Raw genomic sequence first — 24172 nt, 5'->3', positions numbered from 1 at the left:
TACATTCTTTTTTTCAGTCTTTTTTCTTTTATAGTGCAAAAAATAAAAAACCCAGAGGCGATTAAATAGCACCAAAGGAAAGCTCTATTTGTGTGAAAAAATTTACAGAAATTTCATCTAGGTACAATGTTGCATGACTGAGTAATTGTCATTCAAAATGAGAGAGCACCGAAAGCTGAAAATTGGTCTGCTTAGGAAGGGGTTAAGTGCCCAGTGGTCAAGTGGTTAAAACATAAGGCTTCATGTACACAGGACTTTTTACAACCTCTCCTGAACATTTTAACTTGACAGATAGTGACGTTTAAAGCATGTGTTATGCTGTGTTTAGCGGTGCTTTGATGCGTTTTAAAAAAAAGGTTTTTTTCTTCATCAAAAATGAAAAAAGTCTATACGAAACATGGCTAAATGCGAGTTTACACTCGTTTACAAGCTGTCACAGACATTTAGCAATTCAAATGCCTCTGAACATCCATCCTGAACTCTTTTTTTTTTTTTGCATTCCAAAAAACACTTGTAAACTCAACTGCCTATAGATTATAAAAGACCCTGTGTACATGTACTGATAAGATAACAGAGGAGAGTTGAGGAGCAGCTGAACCCCCCCCCCAACTGTGCCTAAACGTCCGTTTACCAGGTCTTACTTCCTAGTATTGAAGCATTCTGTAAATTTTCTCGCTCAGCATTCTAGGTCCACAAAGTCGCAGGTGCAGGACTGTGTGTAAATTTCATGCGTACAACACCTGCAGCCAAAACATGTTCCTCTTTTGCAGATGTGCAGGGGTGCCGTTAATGCTTAAAGCTTTGTTTTTTATTTTCCAAATAGGTTCCTTTAAGCTAGTGCAATGTTGGTTCACTTACCTTTTCCTTCGATTTCCCTTCGAAATGTTTTTTTTTTCTTTGTCTGAATTCCTTACTTCCTGTTTCTTCTCAGTAAACTTCACACCATCATCTGAGCGGCGTTTAGTCAGCCAGAACAGCTTACCGAGGAGGAACAGGAAGTGAGAAATTCAGGCAAAGAAAACAAAGAAAAAAAACAAACATTTAGAAGGGAAAATCGAAGGAAAAAGGTAAGTGAACCAACAATGCACTAGCTTAAAGGAACCTATTTAGAAAATAAAAAACAAACCTTTACAACCCCTTTAATGATATACCTCAAGCAGTAAAAAACGTGGCATGTTTTTGGGTGCGTGAAACTGCATGGCACAACATGGTTCCATGCACCTACGTTTTTTAGAAAAGGTCAGGGGCTTTTACCTTGCAGAAAACGCAGGTGCTTAACCACTTCAATACAGGGCATTTATACACCCTTCCTTACCAGACCAATTTTTAGCTTTCAGCGCTCTCACACTTTGAATGGCAATTCCTCAGTCATGCAACATTGTACCCAAACACAATTTTTATCATTTTTTTCATACAAATAGAGCTTTCTTTTGGTGGTAATCACTACTGGGTTTTTTATTTTTTGCGACAAGTGAAAAAAAGAACAAAAATTTTGGGGGGAAAAAACAACACTTTTGTTTAGTTTCTACGATAACATTTTGCAAATAAGTCATTTTTGTTCATAAATTTGGGCCAAAATTTATACTGCTACATCTCTGGTAAAAATAACCCAAATTAGTGGATATTATTTAGTCTCGTTGAAAGTTATAGAGTCTACAAGCTATGGTGCAAATCATTTAAAGCCTTCTCAATCTCATTTCTTGAGGCCCTGAAATGTCAGGAAAGTACAAATACCCCCCAAATGACCCTTTTTTGAAAAGTAGACAGTCCAAGGTATTTAGTAAGAGGCATGGTGAGTTTTTTGAAGTTGTAATTTTTCCCCACAATTCTTGGGAAAAAGAAGATTTTTTTTAGTTTTTTTTACAAAGTTGTCATAATAACAATTTATTTCTCATACAAAGCATATGCATACTTCCAATTACACCCCAAAATACATTCTGCCACTCTTCCAGAGTATGGCGATACCACATGTGTGGGACTTTTACACAGGCTGGCCACACAGAGGTCCAACATGCAGGGAGCACCGTCAGGGGTTCTAGGAGCATAAATGACACCTCTAATTTCCTAACGACCTATTACATTTGTGAAGGCCCTAGAGCACCAGGACAGTGGAATTACCCACAAAATGACCCCATTTTGGAAAGCAAACACCCCAACGTATATTCTATGAGGCATAATGAGTCTTTTGAACAGTTCATTTTTTTCCACAAGTCTTCGGAAAACGTGGAAAGAAAATGAAAACTACACAAAGTGGTCAGTTTATAAGATATTTCTAACTCAAAGCATGTACATAGCAAAAATGACACCCCAAAATACATTCTGCTACTCATCCTGAGTATGGCAATACCACAGATGTGTGACTTTTACACAGCGTGTCCACATACAAAGGCCCAACACATGCAGGGAGCGCCATCAGGCATTCTAGGAGCATAAATGACACCTCTAATTTCCTAGCGACCTATTACATTTGTGAAGGCCCTGGAGCACCAGGACAATGGACACCACAAAATGGACACCACAAAATGACCCCATTTTGGAAAACAAACACCCCAAAGTATATTCTATGAAGCATTATGAGAAAACGTGGAAAGAAAATGAAATTTTTTTTTTTTTTTTTTTTTACACAAAGTTGTCCATTTGCAAGTTATTTCTAACACATAGCATGTATATAGCAAAAATTACACCCCAAAACACATTCTGCTACTCCTGCTGAGTATTACGATACCACATGTGTGAGACTTTTATACAGCCTGGCCATATGCAGAGGTCCAACATTGAAGTAGTACCTTCAGGCGTAATAGGAGCATAAATTACACATCTCATTTCATTCCAACCTATCATACCGTTGAAGGTCCTGGAGCACCAGGACAATGGAATTACCCCCAAAATGACCCCATTTTGGAAAGCAAACACCTCAACGTGTATTCTATGAGGCATGGTCTGCAAATAGGTACTCGGTTACTCCGACAGGCTGGTGACAGGTACTCCGACGGGCTGGTGACAGGTACTCCGTTACTCCGACGGGCTGTGACAGGTACTCGGGTACTCCGACGGGCTGTGACAGGTACTCGGGTACTCCGACGGGCTGTGACAGGTACTCGGGTACTCCGACGGGCTGTGACAGGTACACGGGTACTCAGATGGGCTGTGATGGGTGATGACAGGTCCTCTTTATTGGGGGGGGGGGGGGGGGTAATCAGTGTGTGTTGGTGTGTACACTATGCAGTAACGAGATGTTACTGCAAACTCCTTCTCACACATGATCAGTGTGTGAGGAGGAGAATCCGGTAACATCTCGTTACCGTAGTTTGTTTACATTCTGTGACTGGACACAGCCGGTCACGTGGTAAGGAGCCAATTTCATTGGCTCTTTACTGCGATCGGGGTTGGGCTGTGTCAGGGTGACAAGCCACATCTCCGATCGGCGCTCTGCACGCGCCATAGGCGTGCATAGGTCATATGATGTCCACCCAGGATGGAAGATCCCATCTGTGGGCATCATTTGACTATGGCCCGGTATTGAACTGGTTAATAACATGGGCTACTGTGGCCGCCCAAAAGTGAGCCACACCACCTGCACAGATGTGAGCCAGCTGTTGGCCAACTGGCCTGTTTTAGGCTCCATGCACACTGGGCTTTAAAAAACATCTGTTCTCTTGCGAGTAAAAAAAACGCTCATATAGAGCATTTCTTGGACAAAGTCTAGAATAGTGTAGAAGAGTTTGCTTTTTTCTGCCAGTGAGCTCCAATCAGAAATGCGAACCATAAAGGTTTTTTTCCTGCTTCTAAACATTGAACTCAAAATATGCTTGTAAACGTCCGAATGTGCATGGATACATAGGACAACATTGAGAAGCTTCTGCAGGCAAAACTCAAAACTCCTGTAGAAGCAACTTTTTTAAGCCATTGTGCATGGAGCCTAAAAACATTTATTGCAGTGTTTGTGAAATTAATTTTTTTTTTATTGCAAAGTTTACTAGAAATTAGTATATAGTGGGTTGATCCAGAAATTTAAGCAACATATCAATGAGCTCATCACTCAGTTCTCACCTCCTGTAATCCTGCTCATGCTGTTAACTGCCTTCTACAAAGTTGTAAAGTCCTGATTGGCCCAGAGTGCAGACTCTTCCTTCCCAGGCTGGATACTGACATTTTTTAATATATATCTGGAATTTCGCTATGCAGGTAGAAGGTATACAAGATTTCAGCACTGCTAGTGTTAAAGAGGAAAACACCACCCTATCCCTACCTAGAGCGCCATTCATCATCCTGTTTTATGCTCTGAATTTATTAGTCAAAACAGAAATATCTCTCGTCAAAACTCAATATATTCTTTTGAGAGTGATATATGATGTCTCCCTATGTCTAATAATTAACTAGGAAGTGTGAGTAAATCATGCTGAGCATTAAGCTCTGATGTGTGAACACTGAAGTGAACTGATTTTTAACTCTTAAATAGCCAGCAGAGACTATAAATCTATGCAGAGCTCCACTTGACTACAAATAAAGCAGCTGAGACTTGTGAAGCGGTTTAATTTGGATGGACTACATGTTGTGCCTAAAAATATTTTTTAATTGTGTGTATGCTTAGGAGGCAATGTTTTCCTATAAAAAGGTCTTATATATACAAAATGGCCATAAACAGCGTTAAAATATATGCATTCTGTACATCACACCTGTGACATCTGTTACATAGACTATAAACAGAGCCAACATCCCTTGAAACATATGATCTTCTGTTTATTCTGCCAGATCAACCTCCACCTCAGGCCAAAAAAAGAAGGAAAAAATAAATAAATAATAATAAAAAAAAAGGCTTCCACCCCATAGCACTGCTTTTGGTTAAGGTGTGTCTAAATAGAACACTCTTCGCCAGCTTAGTGTCCAGGCAAATAAAGGAAAGACACTCTGTTTTAATGTAAGATGTGACAGAAAACAAAAAGCAATTTTCTTCATCCTTTTTGTTGAATGGGCTTCAAGTTGAATCTCTGCCTAATCCCACTCAGCAGAAGAAATTAACCCGGTCAGCTGAACAGGTGCTATACTGTGTCTGTCAGGGGGCTCTCTCTTCCCTACAATTACTGGCACACATTGAAGTGGTAATCTTTACAGATCATCTCTCAGAAGAAACACCGTTGTCGGGGAATGGAGCAGAGGGAGGAGTTGGTCAAAGGGGAAAATGGTGGTGGTAGTGGTGTGCGTGTGTGTGTTTGTAAGGGAGGGGGACGTTAGGACAGGGGGTATGGGAAGCAAGAAAGGGAAATTAATGCGTAGCTGCCTTACGGCTCAGCAGATGTCTGCATGTGATGAACGAGGCTGGGATATGCTGTTGTTGCCTGCTGCCAAGGAGCGGTAAGTGATTAAAGTCTCCACAGCTCCAAGCACCATACTTAGAATCTGCAGGGTTCCCCAGGCTTGCACCCATTCCTTGCTGTGCTGCCAGATGTTGACAACTGCTCCTGTTCTCATTCATTCGGCACGGATGGCAGCAGTTGGCACGGAAGTCCTGCAATCTGGAACATTTGTGGAGACGCTGTGTGTTGACAAGTGTCGCCCATTATTCACCTTTACAGAACGCCAGAGCGACTTTAATTCTCTGCCAATCGCCTCCTGGGAGCCAGCCAAGATAAAGTTGCGGCTGGCAGCCTCATTTGTTTTACTCAGGTGTTTCTGTTGCCTTACTGACCTCTATTAGTTTAAGTTTTAATTTAGATTAACCCCGCCACCCCAATTAACCAGTCACCAGGAAAAAAGATAAGATGTGACTACTCATAACTCTGAATTTGGAATTTATCAGAGGCAAAATTATGAAGCAGCATAAGAGAGTGGTCACTCGGTGCTATCTGTCTGTGAACTCATCTGTGTAGGGTGAATTAAAAATAAAAATAGTTGATGGTTATAAAAAATATATATATATTATAAAATATTTGGTAGCTCAGCTGAATTCAACATATGTATTTCACAGTGAACTGTACTGTAATGAGATTATATTTTGTATTAAAGAATGTTTATTTGCAGAAATAAAATTATAATACAGTAATAAAGTGTTTGTAAAGGCAAAAATAGGATTTTTATTACAACTTACCTGTAAAATCCTTTTCTTGGAGTACATCATGGGACATGGAGCCTTAATTACTTACTTAATGGGTTATAGGCCACCTTCAGGTGTTGACACTGGTAAACCCAATCAAAGGAATTTTACTCAATTATATAACGCCTCCTCCTTCCAGAAGCACATCAGTTTTTTTTAGCAAAGCAACATACTTATATTCCAAAAGGGGGGGGGGGGGACCTCTGTGTCCCATGATGTACTCCAAGAAAATAATTTTACAGGTAAGCTGTAATAAAAATCCCATCTTCTGTATCATACATCATGGGACACAGAGCCTTAAGTAATTACTTAATGGGATGTCCCATAGCAATGCCACGAGGGGTGGGAGAAAACAACCCGCAGGGTACACCCAGACTTGAGGGCTTATACTGCTGCTTACAGCACACTGCGCCCAAAGGCGATATCCTCATACCTCCTTACATCCACCTGATAAAATTTTGTGAATGAATGCACTGAAGACCAAGTTGCGGCCTTACAGATCTGAGCCATGGAGGCCTGACAACGCACTGCCAAGAAGCACTAACCGACCTGATAGAATGCTCCTTAACTTGAAACGGGGGAATCTTACCCCTTAAATCATAAGTTTGAATTATCACTTGCCGAATCCACTTAGCGACAGTGGATTTCGACACTGCCTGTCCTTTCTTAGGACTCTCCGGGAGAATAAATAAGACATCAGTCTTACGAATCAGAGCAGTTTTCTTTAACTAGGTTTTCACTGCTCTCACTACATCAAGACAATGTAGTGATCTTTCTTCCCTGGAACATGGCTTTGGAAAAAACGATGGCAGGACAATATCTTGGTTCAGGTGAAAACCTGAAATTACTTTTGGCAAAAACTTGGACGAGGGCGTAACACCACTCTGTCCTCATGAAAAATCAAATATGGCTCTTTGCAATGAAGAGCAGCCAATTCTGAAACCCTGCTTGCTGAGGATATAGCAACCAAAAATATCAACTTCCTTGTCAGAAGGACTAGGGGAATCTGTTGTATTGGTTCAAATGGCTGTTTTTGTAACACAGACAAAACGAAGTTTAAGTCCTAAGGGTTCAAGGGAGGTTTGATGGGCGGATTAAGCTGTGTCACCCCTTGTATAAAGCCCCAGACTAAAGAATGAATAGCAAGTGGTCTTTGAAATAATACCGATGAAGCTGAGACTTGGCCTTTAATAGTACTTAAGGCCAATTTAATTTCTACCCCTAATAGTAGAAAGGCAAGAATTCTGCCTATAATATAACTCTGAGGGTCCCAACCCTTGGATTCAGACCAGGAAACATAAGCCTTCTAGACTCTATAATATATAGTTCTGGAAGCTGGCTTCCTAGCATTAATCAGGGTAGAGATAACTGACCCTGAAAGTCCAATTTTCTTTAGAATGCAGGTTTCAATACCCAAGCCCTTAAATTTAGAGACGCAAGGAAGGATGGAATATCGGTCCCTGGGAGAGCAGATCTGGCCGTAGTGGGAGGGACCATGGGCCCTCCACTGCCAGCTTCCCATTCCCCTGGGAATAACTGCTGGTGACTTAGTCTGCCTGCCAATTCTCTACTCCCGGAATGAAGATTGCAGAAAGGCATGGAACATTACTTTCTGCCCAAGTTACAGTATGGTTCACCTCTCTCTGAGACTTTTGGTGTCCCCTTGGTGATCGCTATAGAATTACCCATGGGGCTTTTTAGCAGCAATTAGGAGTCAAAAAATATTTTTTCCATTAAAAAATATTAATTGTATTCATTAAGAGACAATTGGACATCAATATGGTACAAAAGTTAAAATATGAGCTCTGGTGTACACAATGCGAGACAGTTTGGACTAAGAAGGGGTGGCAAACAGTAGATAGTACCATGTGATATAACTGATAAGCAATATCCATCAGAGGGTACTCCCTCACAGTATTGATGAATTATAATTATACTATCCAAAGTTTATAAAATTGCCCAATGCATTTCAACCTTAGAGGTTGTGTTCATCTTCAGGGATTTCTTACATTTCCTTTCCACCAAGACGACTCGCTTATCCAGACACTTCTTTATTAAAAAGCACAGAAGAAAATAAAGAAGTCCCCCAGTGATGATCACGAACCCTGTTTGGGAATTGCGCTCACCTCCGCCCCAAGGGGAGAATAGCCCTGGCCCCATAAGGCTTGTAAGTGGTCACAGGTTAGTATGCCCCCCATAGGAGAAACTCAGAGACCAAAACACCTGATTATTTTGTTGGAATTATTTAAGCACTGTGACAACCGCAATTGGATGCACAGTGTTAGTCTGTTTAAATGAAGGGCGTTTATATTTTCTTTTGACTGGTAAAAAAGTACTTTTCGCAGCAGAAATTGTCTTGATATATTTATATAAGTCTTCTCCAAACAGTCGCTCCCCATGAAAGGGGAACCCAGTTAGGAGGTTTTTACATGGTGTTTCAGCTGACCAATCTTTCAAACACACGATTCTGCGCATATGTACAAGCATAAGCGTGAGGTGGGATGCCTGGTGAATAGATTCTTTAATGGCATCTATGGCAAAACATAATGCTCTAGGTAGTTCAGCCAAATCCCAAGCTTATTGTGTGGGAAGCGCTCCAAGGGCCTGTTTAAATTAGGGATTGGCAGACGCCTATCACGGCGACTGCGGGCTGAGTGATGGAACCTGCTATGGAAAAAGCGGATTTTAGCAGGGCGTTTCCAACTTCTTAGCTGTTGGATCTTTAAACATCTGTGCATTGTCTACAGGACAAGGTATTATTCACATTGGAAATCGCAGCGTTAATTGCTGGTACTTTATCCTCTGGAGGAGAAATTCTCCAAAAGATGGAGAGAATTGAAAACCTTTTAGGAGAGAGAAAATGTTTATCCAGTTTATCCCATTCTGCTAAAATAAGCTGTTCAAGTAATGCATGTTCAGGAAACGCATGCAGAGGTTTTAAAGAACCTAAGGAAGAAGCCAAGTTTTGATGAGACTCTGTTAGAGGCAGCATGAAAGTGGAACAAACCATTTCTGTAAGACATTGTATCAGCAATTTTTCAGATTGAGAAGCTGAAAAAGGTTCATCTATCGTTGTTTCCTCTGCAGAAGAATCATCGGTTTGTTTCTCTTCCTGATTGATTGAGGGTAAAACCTCATTGTGTGCCCACTGTTCCCCTTGCAAAGCTGAAGCGGGGGAGGGAGACCTAGTACGCTTCCTATTCATTTGAATGGAGGATGTTATTAAAGCTGCTAATCTTTCTTCCAGACCCTGAAGGGAGGAGGGTAAGGGCATCTTTAGTCATGTATACAGGTGCTGAGATGTGAGAGGCAGCTGCGCCATCAATTTGCTCCAATGGCTCACCCTGAGTTGCCATAATTGGTAATTCAGGCGAGGATGACAGCATGGAAATATAGCTGGAAATCCCAATGCCTGGGGGTGAAACCTTAACTGTTTTGGCTTTTGTGGTGTTAATTTTAAGTACAAAAACAGAGGCGTTACACCAATTGCACTAAATTGCTAAAAATAGTAGTGACTTTTAAAGCCGCTATAAAGTTCAGCCTAGTGCTGGAAAAAAAAGTGTGTCCTTCCTGTATCAGGAATGCCAGTTTTGCAACCCATACCTGTCCCACATCTTGTGCGCCTGTGTGCAAGCAGCTTGTTTACTCCTCATCAGCTGAGTAGAGATCGACACAGTTGTATTTATCGGTTATTAGCCTGCCATACATCCTTGTGGATGTTTCACAGCACCTGCATTAGGCCCCGCCCCCTCCAAAATTTCCACCCCTTTTTTTATTTAAAATGTTTCCTGCGCCTGAGCGCAGTGTTTGTCGGGCCCCAGAACGTGGGGGGATGGGCAGCAGAGCCTCCTGCAGTGAGGCACAGACATATTTAAAAATACAGCCTACAGCAGTGATGGCGAACCTTGGCACCCCAGATGTTTTGGAACTACATTTCCCATGATGCTCATGCACTCTGCAGTGTAGTGGAGCATCATGGGAAATGTAGTTTCAAAACATCAGGAGTGCCAAGGTTAGCCATCACTGGCCTACAGTAACAAACTATAGCGGTAAAATAGCGGGGGAGGGGATGTAAGGGGGATGCAGCGCTGCTGTCCTCCTAACACTCTGGTCCCATCGGGGGAAGTAAAAAGACATTTTTTGCAGATTTGTTTTTACCTTGCAAAATCTCCTTCCACACGCTGTGCAGCCAGACACGGAACTGAGCCAACAGTGAAGACAACAGCGTAAGTAAGGCATGACACATTTCTTTCCTTAAATTAAAGACAATGCATAAATGTTTTTAATATCGAAGTTTTCTTCCCTTACCTTGTCCTCGCCACAGGATTTTTCTGAATTATCAGAAAATCAACTTTCAACCATCACGACGGGGAATGTTTAGCAAACCTTCAAGGACTGGGTCCATAAAAACAGGGGGCCCCAACTGCCTTGGGCCATGTACAAGCACCCAATCGGGAAGCTTGACGTGATGTAACAAGATCTAAGCCCTGGGTTCCAGCCCTACAAAGAGTCTTTACAGGCAAAACCTTGTGCTTCAAAAACAAAGGTCCCAGGTACCATCCATCTTAGGCCTCAGTGGCACTTCTGGATGGATCTGGCTGCTTTTTATGGAGGAATTTAAATCCAGCATGGATCCCTCTCCTGGAGCTCCTCAGAGCACTTCTTCACTCGTGACCAACACCTTAAACACTAGCGAAAAAAACGAATGTGCTCCTGGAAGGAGGAAGGGTTAAATAGGGAGTAAACTTCCTTTGACTGGGTTTACCAGTGCCAGTGTCAACACCTGAAGGTGGCCTATAACTCACTAAGTAATTACTTAAGGCCCTGTGTCCCATTATGTATGATAAAGAAAAGTTTTTTTTCTTTTAACATGTTATACTTACCTGCTCCGTGCAATGGTTTTGCACAGAGTAGCCCCAATACTCCTCTTCTCGAGTCCCCTACCAACGCTCTGGGCCCCTCCCCCTCGCTGTCTGCTATGGAGCCATTTGCGTATGTTCGCTCCAGAGCACCACTCTCTGTGTCCATAAAACAGAGTGTGGCTCAGCCCTGTCCCCCGCTCCTTCCCCACTGGCTGTGATTGATATCAGCAGGAGCCAATGGCTCCTTCAAGTCAGCCAATGAGGAGGGAGTGACCTGGGGGAGCCTTGGCTCTTGTGCACATCACGGAATCGAGATCAGGCTTAGGTAATTATTCAGGGGGCTGAGGGGTAAGCTGCACACTGAAGGTTTTCTATTCAATATTTATTCTATGCATGAATGTAAAAAAACAAACCTTTAGAGCCACTTAAGGGTATATTCTGGTTTGAGGAAAGCAAATTTAATCAATGTTTTAAACCATCATTTCCAAATCTCTCTCAGTCCAGACATTTTTTTTTCCTAAGTCTTTCTGAAAACTGTATCGGTGTGGGAAATTCAATTTGTACTTTTCTCAGATTTAGATTTCCAATACTGAGTTGCAAACCAGAAAAAGTTATCTAGGTGTAAAGCCAGGCCTCCCTCATTTTTTTTGTAAGCTTTGGAAGGAGTGGGGAAGGGTTAACATTTTTACCTTACCCTTCCTATTTAGGGAGATTTGCCCTCATATGGTCACCAGTACAGGATCTGAGCAGAGTCACTCCAATGAGAACACAAAAAGCTGCCTGCTTCCCAGTTAGGAGCTTCTGCAATAGTTACTGCATAAGAACTGAGAACACGCTGCATATAAATCAGTAAATACCTAGAGACGTTCTAAAGCATGTATTACTGGAAGCAAAATAAACCATAGCAAGAGCATAGAAACAACAATTTGTTTCCTTTACAGAAGTCAACCGTTGCTTAGCCTTCTTTTCTATGAAAGGGTCACTAGCATTTTCCTAGACACCCGCGAGAAATTTGTAACCATATGGACCTCGTGAATTCAATAGGCCCAAAGACTCTGGCTGGGGTGTCCTTTATTTCCTTCTCTTTCTCCTTTCCATTTTTCCCCTTTCTACACTTCTTTGTTTTCCCACTGTGGAGGTCCCCATTTACTTATTCCTTTGCTCTTCGCATGGTGGAACTCAGCCACCGTACTTACTCCCCCTCCTTTTGTTTGATGGATACCGTTTTGGAATTTACTGATATATCAGTCTCGATCATATATTTGTATGAGGTTGTGCTCTGTGTCCTTCAAATCTTAACAACATTAATTGAAAGTGAAAAACTACAGAACTTCTGAATTGCTTTAATAGAAAATATATAATCTAACAACAATACCTATTCAAAGTAAAATACAAATATGCTGACTTCAGCTGAACTACCAAATGTTTCTTCTTTTTTTTTTTTCCTTTATTCACGCATATGCGCATATCAGAGTGACCATTCTCTTTTGCCAGTTTAATAATTCTACCTGTGATAAATTCCAACTTTAGAGCTGCAAATAGTTAGATCTTATTTTTTAGATGACTAGTTGGTTATTTTCTAAGTGGTAATCAGGACAAAGTAACCAAAACCCTGTAACGGAGACACCAAGGATAACAGCATTTGTTTTTGTTTTTTTGGAAATTTTGAGTAGTCTGGCAAGATTTAGCTGTCTCCCATGTTGCGTGCGTCTGCTCACTATTAAGTGGAAATTAAAAACGGGAAGGGAGGGGAAATCTCTCCAACAAATCACAACTTTACCAAGGTTCTAAGCCTTACCTATTCTACCAAACTCTTAAAGTGGTACTAAAAGAAATATTTAAAAAATGACATGCAGTATGTCACTAGCATTAACAAAGCAATCTGTGTGTTTGAGTCTTCCCTGTAATTTTCGTTTTTCACCTGTTGCTCCTGCATTTTTTTTTCCAACTTCCTTTAACAGACCAAGCTGTGCAGCAAAAGTGAAAGTTAGAGGGTTGACACAAACCATTTAACACAGACAAGGGGGCTTACAATGATCAGCTATTATTTAGTTAAAACTTTTATCCCAAGAGAAAAAAAAAACATTTCTGTACTTGCTTAAAAAGTGTTAGCAACTTATGTAAAATCCATTTACATCTACTAATTTGTCTTAACACTACCCTCTCCAGACAATGCTGTTGTCTAAGGGTGACTCTGCTGCGCTTCCATAGAGGAGCCACCCTAAACATTTTCTATAAACACAAAAAGTGAAATCTGACTGTTTGCTGTTGCCAACAATTCCTATTTTTTTGCGTTGCATTCCTTCACTTCCAAAGAATTGTCATCAAACTTCCAGTCTTTATTTCACCAATTAAAAGAACTTCAGGTAAAATCAAAATAAATCACATAAAAGTGGTAAAGCCAGGACTATGCTTTACACATTATAAGTGCTGTTAGTCAATAAAAGTATGGTGCAACCCACTTGTCAATACCCACTATAATATTCCTCCTCCCTCCTTTTATTATTTGATTCCCCACAAAAATGTATTTCTGGTGTGATGATTAACTGCTTCACCCCCGGGAGATTTTACCCCCTTCCTGACTAGAGCACTTTTTGCTATTCGGCACTACGTTGACTTAACTGACAATTGCGCGGTCGTGCGACGTTGTACTCAAACAAAATTGATGTCCTTTTTTCACACAAATAGAGCTTTCTTTTGGTGATATTTGATCACCTCTGTTGTTTTTATTTTTTTGTGTGCTATAAAACAAAAAAAGAGCGACGATTTTGAAAAAAAAAATGCCTTATTTTTTACTATAATAAATATCCCCCAAAAATATATATATAAAAAAACGTTTTTTCCTCAGTTTAGGCCGATATGTATTCTTCTACATATTTTTGGTAAAAAAAAAATATCGCAATAAGCGTATATCGATTGGTTTGCACAAACGTTATAGCATCTAACAAATATAGGCTAGATTTATAGCATTTTTATTATTTATTTATTTATTTTTTTACTAGTAATGGCGGCGAGCTGTGATTTTTTATTTTGACTGCTGCATTATGGCAGACACATCGGAAAATTTTTAAACATTTTTGGGACCACTGGCATTAATGCAGCGATCAATGCTATAAAAATGCATTGATTACTGTAAAAATGTCACTGGCAGTGTATGGGGTTAACACTAGAGGGTAATCGAGGGGTTGTGTTCTCTAGTGTGTTTTCTAACTGAAGGTGGGAGGGGACTGACTTGGGGAGGTGACAGATCGCTGTTCATATTCTGTATGAACAGACAATCTGTCACTACTCCCCTCAGAGAACCGGGATCTTTGTATGTAAACCGTGTTACTCGCATCCGCTCTGGGGACAAGCTGCGGGCGCCCCTAGTGGTCACCAGAGGGAGAGACGTAACATAATATCGATTTGCGCAGCCCAACCATGTTGCCGCAGTACAACTGTGGCGGCTGGTCGGCAAGCAGTTAAAGGGGCTGTAAACCATCATGGTTTTTTACCTTAATGCATTCTATGCATTAGGGTGAAAAACCTTTTGTGCTGCACTGTCCAGTTGCGAGGAAGGATAACACCTGTGTTGCTGAAATTGGTTATCCTGGCTTGCTACGAGAGGCTGTGTACATCTCAGGACTGGACGTCCAGAAATATAAAATTCCTGAAGTTCAGCTTTAACAATAAACATCACACACCCAGTTAGGTTGGTATAGGAAAGCATTCCACGGCTGTACGCGATCTTGGGTATGCCATGACAGACAGAACATTTACGGAATTGTTATGTAATAGATGATAAAACTGAATGCTAAAGGACCTTTGCTTATATGAGGTTCATCTGACTTCAGTGGTAATAGCTCCAGTTTATGGCATCTATCCTGTAGAAGACTATGTAAGCCAGGGCACATACAAGAAAAACAGTGCGGTAGGGTGTTCATAATCCACACTCTGACCTTACCACACTCCTCAAATCATTCTATTTTACAACCACACTAAATTACCAGTGCTGTTACGTTGTTGAAAAAGCTCTACACAACCAACCCAGTCCTTCGTGGAAGGAAAATAATTGGCTAACATCATACAAAACACTTCTTCAGGAAAAGATGTGTACATGACAGTGGCAAATCACAGAATGATCAGACAGCCAAACGTTTGCCCATTATTTGATTTCTATACCTAGGCTTAAAATGGAAGTAAACCCTTCCAAACAACTTTGACCTACAGGTAAGCCTAGATTAAGGCTTACCTGTAGGTCCAAGTAATATCTCCTAAACCTATATGGTTTAGGAGATATTTGCCCGAAAATGGGCACCGCTGTCTACGGCGCATGCGCCGTAGACAGCGGCGCGCATGCGCACTAAATGCGGCAAGTCCAAGAATGGATTTGCCAAATTTGTCGACTCCCGTGCGCATGCGCGGGAGTGACGTCATCGCGGCCTCGCCGTATGACAGCGGCGGAGCTGCGAGGCGCGACTCCCGTGCGCATGCGCGGGAGTGACGTCATCGCGGCTTCGCCGCTGTCATTGGTCGGAGCTGCGAGACGCCACCAGCAAGATGGACGCGGCGGACTACAGGGATCAGCGGCGACTTCGCTGGCTCCTGTGTCAGGTAAGTGACACATAATGAGCTACTATGCGATGCATAGTAGTCCATTATGCTTTACCTTTGCAGGGAAAAAAAGAGGAAGTAAACCCATCAGGGTTTACTTCCTCTTTAAGTACCAGTTAATAAATGTACAATGCACCAACCATTATGTTTTATGTAAAAAAAAAAAAAAACATAAGATATGATTACATTTTAACAAAACGTTTGGAACTTCAAGGTTAAAATTTACCTGGTGGTAGAAATCATCATCATCAAAAATTTCTTCATCAAATTCTTTAACCTGAGCATTAGATTTTCCTTCTATCTGGACATTCTGTAAAATAATAACAAGAATAATAAATGTTAGTTTTAACAGTAAAATTTATTCATGTAAATGTGATTCAGACAGAACTGCCTTATATAGAAAATTGCTCCATAGGGATTTTGCACTTCTTCACTTTGGCAGTCAAAAGCCACCCTCTTTTGCACACAGAAACATTTTAAAAATGTACCAAGCTGGGATAAAGCCATGTTCAGCCTCTCCTATCTAAGGCCTGGTTCACATTGATGTACTTAAAAAATGACTGTAAACCCTGTACAACCACTTTATACTACAGGCAGGCCTATAATTAAGCATACCTGTAGCTACACTGGATATCTCCTAAACCTGCATGGTTTAGAAGATATCCCTGTATTTGCATGTGCCGATGACTTAAGCAAACTTAAGCAATGGCACGTGCATGCCGTTGCTTCAGTTATACTGTGCCGTTACCCGCATGCCCTGGAGTGACGTCATTGCAGCTCCGGCCAATCACATCGCTGGAGCCACGATACCTGGAAGTAAACCCCCCCCCCCCCCCCCAGGGGAGATGTTGGCAGCTGGAGCGGTGAATGAAGACCGCTGCGGGGGCTTCGATCTCAGGTAAGTAATTCATAACGAGCTCATTATGCCTTTGTCTTGCAGGTTTTTTTTTTTTGGTTTTTTTTTTTAAACGGGTTTACAACCACTTTAAGCATGCAAGGACCCTTTTTGCCTGCATGGGGATGCGCAGGTATTTCTTGCATCCCCATGCAGTCTCATTATTGCCACTTTCAGAAGTGCATGGCTGTCATATTGGGAGCAGCGGCTGTGTCCATGCAGCCGCTGCAGCCCAGCTGACATGGATGGGACCACCTGCCCTGACCTGGTGTATCCCTATGCAGGCAAACAGAGCCCTCGCACAGGCATACATTTACGTACACCTGTGTGAAAAAGGCCTAAGATGCAAGACTTTCTAGTAAAAACTTGCCACTAGTAGAGAAACAGGTCACCCCGTTCGGATCGGCACATGCCGCGATCCGCAAAGAGCGCCACGGTCTCGGCCTTAAGAAAAGGCTGTGGCTTCAGCCTAGTTCCGAAGCGGCGGCCATCTTGGTGCACCCGGTGGCGTTTACAATGTGATCGCTCTGTCAAATGACGGAGCAATCACTTGTAAACAAACCAGCATCATGATGACACCGGTTCCTCTCTCCTCTCTGTGTACAGATCTGTACAGTGGAGGGGAGAGATCGGATAGCAGCAGCGCTGTGGGCTGCATCTGTAGAGCGAGATTACAGCCATCCCTCCATACCCAGCCAGTACTCTGGCCATACCCAGCCAATATTACAGTGGGGACTATATGGTGGTGGAATTTTCACAGGTTTTTACAAATTCAATTATTATTTGCTCATCTGAAAAATGATTGGATCCGTGACTGATCCGAGGAACGATCCGATCGTTTTTGATCCGTTGCACCCCTAATTGTCATGGCACGTGGCAAGCATAATTACTGCCATTTTTATATCCTGTTGGTAGAAAATATCTCATACAACAGCCATGTTGTCAGGGACCACTAATTCTGTAGGTCTTCTGAGAAAAACAGATTAAACCATTACATCACATCACGATTTTACTTCTGTTTAAGAAAATGTGAGCAAAGATTTAATGACACTATCATGCACAAGACAATGTAATACAAAAAACTGCTTTACGCACGTGTCATTTGATTACTATCCACTAGTAATAATCAAGAACTTTTCAGCACAGACCTCGTATTTTTTGCAAAGATCATGTTACGAGTTGACTTCTACATAACGCAATAAAAATTCAGCAGATCAATGCAATAAAAGCTTTAGTCAACAGACACCACATCTTAATATTTTGAACAAGTTATGCACAGTAATGGCATACTGTATTTTAGGTTTTTGAGAACTGATACATGTGCATTGAGGTATTTAGACAATGTCATATATAGTCTCTCCATTCTGGTACAACACCACTCATAAAAGCACTATTATACTGGAACAAATGTGGAACCAAGTTTAATTGCAGCTTCTGTTCAGAAGAAAACTGACAGGTTAGTCAATGAGATTTTGTTACACGATGTCTTCTGATTCATACATCAGTATTCTTAGGCTCCATGCACACTGGGATTAAAAATACACCAGTTTCCTTGGCAGTAAAAAAATAAAATCACTCCTATATAGCGTTTTTGTACACATTTTAGGGGAGTTTAATCAGAAATGCAAACCAGAAGTTTTTTTTTTCCTGCCTCTAATCGCAGAGCTCAAAATATGCCTCTAAATCGTCCTAATGTGCATTGACACATAGGATAGCATTGAACTGCTTCTACAGGAAAAACAAACGTTTGTAGAAGCAGTGTATTTTTTAAGCCAGTGTGCATAGACCCTTAAGAGTGAAACATAAATTTATAAGAACAAGAAACATCCAAGTAAATCCATGTTAGTCGCTATAGATGTAATGTAATTACCATTGCTTCATCAGGAACATGCTCTGGCAAAGGGGAACCTGGCTCAGATTTTCCCAATATCCTATAAAGTGAACGTCTTGTCTGTGTGCGCTTCAGTAATCTTTCTTTGTCCATCATGATCTGCTCTATTTGCAGCATTATGGATCGATCTGAGCCACTACCGAGACCCTGGAAAACATAAACATAAGCAAATTATTATGCCATTTGAACACTGTACTGAGATATTTCTAAGAAAGCAGTGTACATCTTTAAAATAAAATAAAAACAAAAACCTGAAGATACATGTTGACATCTAAAACCTGGCTGCTGTGGGCCTTCATATTTGCCTAATAGTTCTGTATATGCAGTAGATCAACTAAGGCACTTGACTTTTGACTGCTAGCCTTTCAAGATATGGAGTGTGAGGTCATTACTGGCCTGTTCATTTCTCTGATTGCTAAAGCGTAAGCTGTACTGGAGGACCTGCAGACAAAAATCTTCCAGCTTTTGCTTTAATTCATTCTGTGGATCTGTGCTTTCTGTACCTCTTAATCTGCTTCTTGATTATTTCTCCATCAGTTATCTGACCACCAATCATCAGGGGGGCAGCTCTCACATGAGGAAGCAAACACTGCTTCTACCAGAAGGTCGTCACCACACAGAGACACAATGTGGAACAAGGTATGGTAAGCCAGTATTGGGATAAAGAACAGCTGCAAGCGGCCCACGGGGAATATTGATAACTAGGCTTTTGTCCTCAGCTTGACATTTTTGGGCACAGCTTCCACAGTTCTGGTTCTCTTTCAGGGGCAATTACAAGGACACTCACCTTGCTTATTTTACCAGAGAGTTTTGTCTTGTCATGCCACTTCTGTAACGTGGTGTTTCTGTAGGATCTAAAGTCTGCAAATCGTTTTGCCATAAACTCAGGATATTCACTAATATTTAGCTTCCGTTTGGGAGCACCTTTATTCTTTATTGTTTCCGAATCACTTTTTTCCATTTCTTCCTCATCGCTGGGGATTTCCTCATCACTGCATACAAAGTAATGTTAGGAAGCGTTTACAATTTAAAAAGTTTTACATATATAAAAAGGTACACACAATGCGCACAAAAGCAATATCTGTCTTACAATAAAAGTGCTTAGAGGGAAAGTATAATGGTTTAGGGCCATTTTAAAATGTTGTACACACAATGCTACATACTTTTAATATTACATGTTTAAAACCTGATGTTTTATATTCATTTGAAATCATTTCAATACCATTTATCTCATAAAAATGTACTTTGCAAATTGTGCTTGGCTTAAAAAAAATAAAAAAATAAATAAAGTCTAGCATTACCTGCATACCTGTCAGCAGTTTCTGAATAAGTGTAACTGGACAGATAACAACAGGGTATGTCTCTTATGCGAAGTACACGCGACACTTTTTTCACTCGCCTCATTGGCCGTACTCAGAGCGCATGCTGGTTCAACAGAAGCCAGTCATGAGACTGGCTTCTGTCTGACGAGGAGTTGTACGCATGCGCTGAAAATCATCCAGTTCCTGTTGAACTATAAAAACTTTCAGCCAATTTTTGGCCTGTGTGTACCCAGCTTTAATGTAATCCACAATTCATGTCTACAGCGGTCTGTAAACATCGGGCAGATCGTCAAAATTTTCATGTTTAGCCTACGGTTGAAGTTAGGGAAGTGCAGTGCAGACCTCTCTGGTATTGGCTTAACAGGAGAAAAGCTATATTGTAATGGACAAGGTTGTTTACCCGTTGTCCCAAAAGCACTGTCCATGGCTAACTTGTAGATAGAGATGCACCGATACCAGGCTTTTGAGCACGTATCGGTACTCACCCTAATGCTCCCGATACCAATACTTTGCGTTGCAATTTGCATCAATACAAAACAAATGGCTGAAAATTGTACCGCAAAGAGTCACATGCGATTTGAACAGGAATGCGGTGCGATTCCTTTCCAAATCGCATTCAGATTTCCACAGTGTGTGTGTGTGTGGAAAGGGATTAAAGTGCCATCTATTGGGCAGTTTAGAACTCAATACATATCTGGTAGCAAATCAGGGCCACTGTAGAGGCAGTGTCTCCAAGTGGACATCACGTTGCCCAATACTCCCGGGGTCCCTGAACTGCTCCTCCAGCCCTGTGAGCACCTCCAGCAGCCCTGATTTTCTACCAAATATGTACTGCAAGTTTTAAACTGACTATATGGAGCTTTAATCCCTCTCTACACATAAACACAAGAATTACGTGCGATTTCCGTTACAGTGCAATATGCGCTAATTTTCTTTATATTTCTACAAAATCGCACCACAAAGCATCGGTATCAAAGTACTCGCCAAAACAAAACCTGGTATTGGTGAAACTCTACTTGTAGAAGTTTGTTTTTTTGCTTGATCAGGAACACCATATCTACAGGCACCTTTTTTGGCAAAAAAATATATGGTTTCCACCCAGGCCAGACTTCACACATATCTGTCTTTATTCATCTCCAATACAAAGAGGATGACGAGGATCAATATAAGAGAAGAGAAGATTGTCCAGCTCACAGGGAGTGACACTGCATAAAGCCGGCCATACACCGACTGAATTTCTTTCCAGCAACCAAAGGTTCAAAGTTGTCAGGTATTTTCTGTATTTGCTGAAAATATCCTTAACCTCTAAAAAAATTAAGGTAGCCACTACATGACTAGTAAGCTACATTACATTTTTATTCTTCTCTTTAATTAGACTTTAAACAGTTGCCTTCCAAAAGGCATCTTCCCAAAATGGACAGAGGCTTACAGTACATTAAGTGCTTATGTACACAGGCAGTTTGGCTCATATATAGCCTAACGTGTTTTCGGTCCGGGAGGTTCTGGAGATGTGTATAGCCTGTTGCAAGCAGCCCTTTAAAATCAACGCCAGGCTGAAATATGCAGAAGCTTTACACAGCTGGAAATTGTTTTGATCTGTATCCGCCCTGAGAACTGTATCCATTCAGGACCGAGAGCACAGCACCAGCTGCAGAGCATTTCAGTCTATCGTTAACTTTGACAGGCTGCTTCTTGCTGACTGTATTGCTACACCTACACTTCCCAGACACCCAAACATGTTTATAGTCTATACAAGCTAAACATCCAGCCTTAAAAAAATGCTGTTTTTTTTAGCGCCTGGTGTGATTGGTGATGCCTTTAGGTAGTCGTATTCCAATTAGATACAAAGAGGATTCTCACAGTTTCACCATCTTACCGGCAATCACGTCACCCCATAAGTACTCAAGTGAAAAAGAAATTAACAGGTATTCCCATGCCTGAGGACTTTGGTCACCAGCAAAAGTCATTGCCAACCTGTGTGTTGCAGTGATAAGTCACCTCCTTGCTGCATGTATCCACCACATTTCAGTGAGAGAACTGATTGCTTGCAAAACAAATGCTTTCAGAAAATGAGGTCTGCAATTGTAGACATTTTTCTCTACACTTAATTTTTTAAAGAATACTACACTACAGTAAACAGAAAAATGTCCTTGGTTCACAATTATGGACAACAATGGCTAATTTGTCAGGCTCTACACACAGCTAGTATTACAATAAGACACAGTAAGGCAGAATGTTGCTCACTCTGCTTTTTGATAGCCAGTAAGTAAGTTCTGGCTCACTGGCTGAATTGGCTTTGCAAGTTAAAATAAACAGACATGAGCCCCTTCTAAAATTATAGTAGGAAAGAAGACTTTCCCAAGCACTGTACTGAAGGTACCCCAGCCTGCATTACAAAGAGGAGAAATACTTGCACAAAAGTTCTTTACCTGTCTGCATTGCACTTTTTTCCATCTATCAGGTAGCGGGTTTCTGGAAACTGGAAAAGCAGCTCATCTTGCAAATGGACCAAAGATCTCATCAACTCCTTCAATGCTTTATAACCTGGAAAAAAATTATGATAATTTAATAAATATGATAATGAGGATAAATAACGTATTTTGTGGAAATACTGTGGATTAAAAACTCAGACACAGAATACCTACTGTATTTTAAATGCACTCCTATCACACACGTCCTGTCATCTACATTTCCTCACAAGCATTCTCTTCCCCTAAATTCTTTCTTCTCATACATAATAGTTAAATATCTTCCAACCCCAAAACGAGGTGTAGAGGGATCAGGAGCCTGGTCCTCAAGCAGGCCTGGTAGGGATCAGGCCCTCGATCCCTTTATCGCTAAGTTTTTGGATGATGGTACAACTCTTTTTACATTCTATACTCATTATTATTGACTCTAGAGTCTTTATCTTCTTTCCATCCCAAACCATTTTAAAAACATCCACCCCTAATAATAATTATTACAGTTTTAAGCTGATTTTGCTTCACTATTAAAATGTGTTAGTTTTAACTTAAAGGTGTCATCATAAGATGGTCTTCTCATGTCACAAAGGATAAAATAAAATGTGTCCTTTAAAAATGTACAGTAAAAAATGTATTTTTTGAATATGTTCATGATATTACATACTTGTTTTTGATTTATTACCTTTATTGATGAACATGCATTTCATATACAAGTCTTTCACTACTACAAAGCAAATGTGTGCATTTACAGTGCCTTGCAAAAGTATTCCCCCTCCCTTGGCTTTTTACCTATTTTGTTACATTACGGCCTTTAGTTCAATGTTTTTTTTAATCTGAATTATATGTGATGGATCAGAACACAATAGTCTAAGTTGGTAAAGTAAAATTAGAAAATTATATACATAAAACTATTTTCCAGAAGTAAAAAAAAAAAAGGATAATTGGCATGTGCGTATGTATTCACCCCCTTTTGTTATGCTGCCCATAAAAAGCTCTGGTGCAACCAATTACCTTCAGAAGTCACATAATTAGTGAAATGATGTTCCCCTGTGTGCATTCTAAGCGTCACATGATCTGTCATTATAATACACAACTTTTGAAAGGCCCCAGAGGCTGCAACACCTAAGAAAGAGGCACCACTAACCAAACACTGCCATGAAGACCAAGGAACTCTCCAAACAATTAAGGGACAATGTAGTTGAGAAGTCAGGGTTAGGTTATAAAAAAAATCCAAATCTTTGATGATCTCTATGAGCACCATCAAATCCATCATAACCAAATGGACAGAACGTAGCACAACAGCAAACCTGACAAGAGACAGCCGCATACCAAAAGTCACAGACTGGGCAAGGAGGGCATTTATCAGAGAGGCAGCACAGAGACCTAAGGTAACCCTGGAGGAGCTGCAGAGTTTCAGAGAAGTGACTGGAGTATCTGTACATAGGACGACAATAAGCCGTATTCTGCATAGAGTTGGGCTTTAGGGCAGAGTGGCTAGAAGAAAGTAATGGCTTTCAGCAAAAAAAAAATGGTACATTTTGAGTTTGCAAAAAGGCATGTGGGAGACTCCCAAAATGTATGGAGGAAGGTGTTCTGGTCTGACGAGACTAAAATGTAACTTTTTGGCCATCAAAAAAAAAGCCATGTCTGGCGCAAACCCAACACATCACATCACCCAAACAACATCATCCCACGGTGAAACATGGTAGCAGCATCATGCTGTGGGGGTGTTTTTCCAGCAGTCAGGTTTAGGAAACTGATCGGAGTTGAGGGAAAGATGAATGTGCTAAATACAGGCATATTCTTGAGCAAAACTTGTACCACTCTGTGTGATGTGAGGCTAGGACAGAGGTTAACCTCCAGGGTTGAAAGACAGAAAATAAGTAAAGGAGTATAATAAAAGTACAAATTTTATTGATAAAAATCGTCTAACAATAGACAAAGGTAACACATTTACTTATATATAATATTGTTAGACAATTTTTTTATCAATAAAATTTGTACTTTTATGATACTACTTTACTTATTTTATGGCTTTCAACCTTTGCCCATAAAG

General features: G+C 40.8%; 1 protein-coding gene across 1 annotated transcript in view; it reads right to left on the bottom strand.

Moving 5' to 3' along the window:
- AATF (apoptosis antagonizing transcription factor) overlaps positions 1 to 24172 on the bottom strand; it is a 218312-nt gene that overhangs the window by 106078 nt on the left and 88062 nt on the right. Inside the window, exons 5-8 of the mRNA XM_077481392.1 lie at positions 22084 to 22198; positions 19120 to 19324; positions 18312 to 18479; positions 15773 to 15856 (exon numbers count right to left, since the gene is read on the bottom strand). Of these exons, the coding sequence (XP_077337518.1) occupies positions 15773 to 15856; positions 18312 to 18479; positions 19120 to 19324; positions 22084 to 22198 (572 nt within the window). The remainder of the gene's footprint in view (positions 1 to 15772; positions 15857 to 18311; positions 18480 to 19119; positions 19325 to 22083; positions 22199 to 24172) is intronic.

The sequence above is a fragment of the Lithobates pipiens genome, unplaced genomic scaffold (genome assembly GCF_037356315.1).
Source record: "Lithobates pipiens isolate NorthernLeopardFrog02 unplaced genomic scaffold, aLitPip1_a1.2 Scaffold_16, whole genome shotgun sequence".
NCBI lineage: Eukaryota > Metazoa > Chordata > Amphibia > Anura > Ranidae > Lithobates > Lithobates pipiens.
This window is presented reverse-complemented; position numbering and strand designations above follow the sequence as displayed.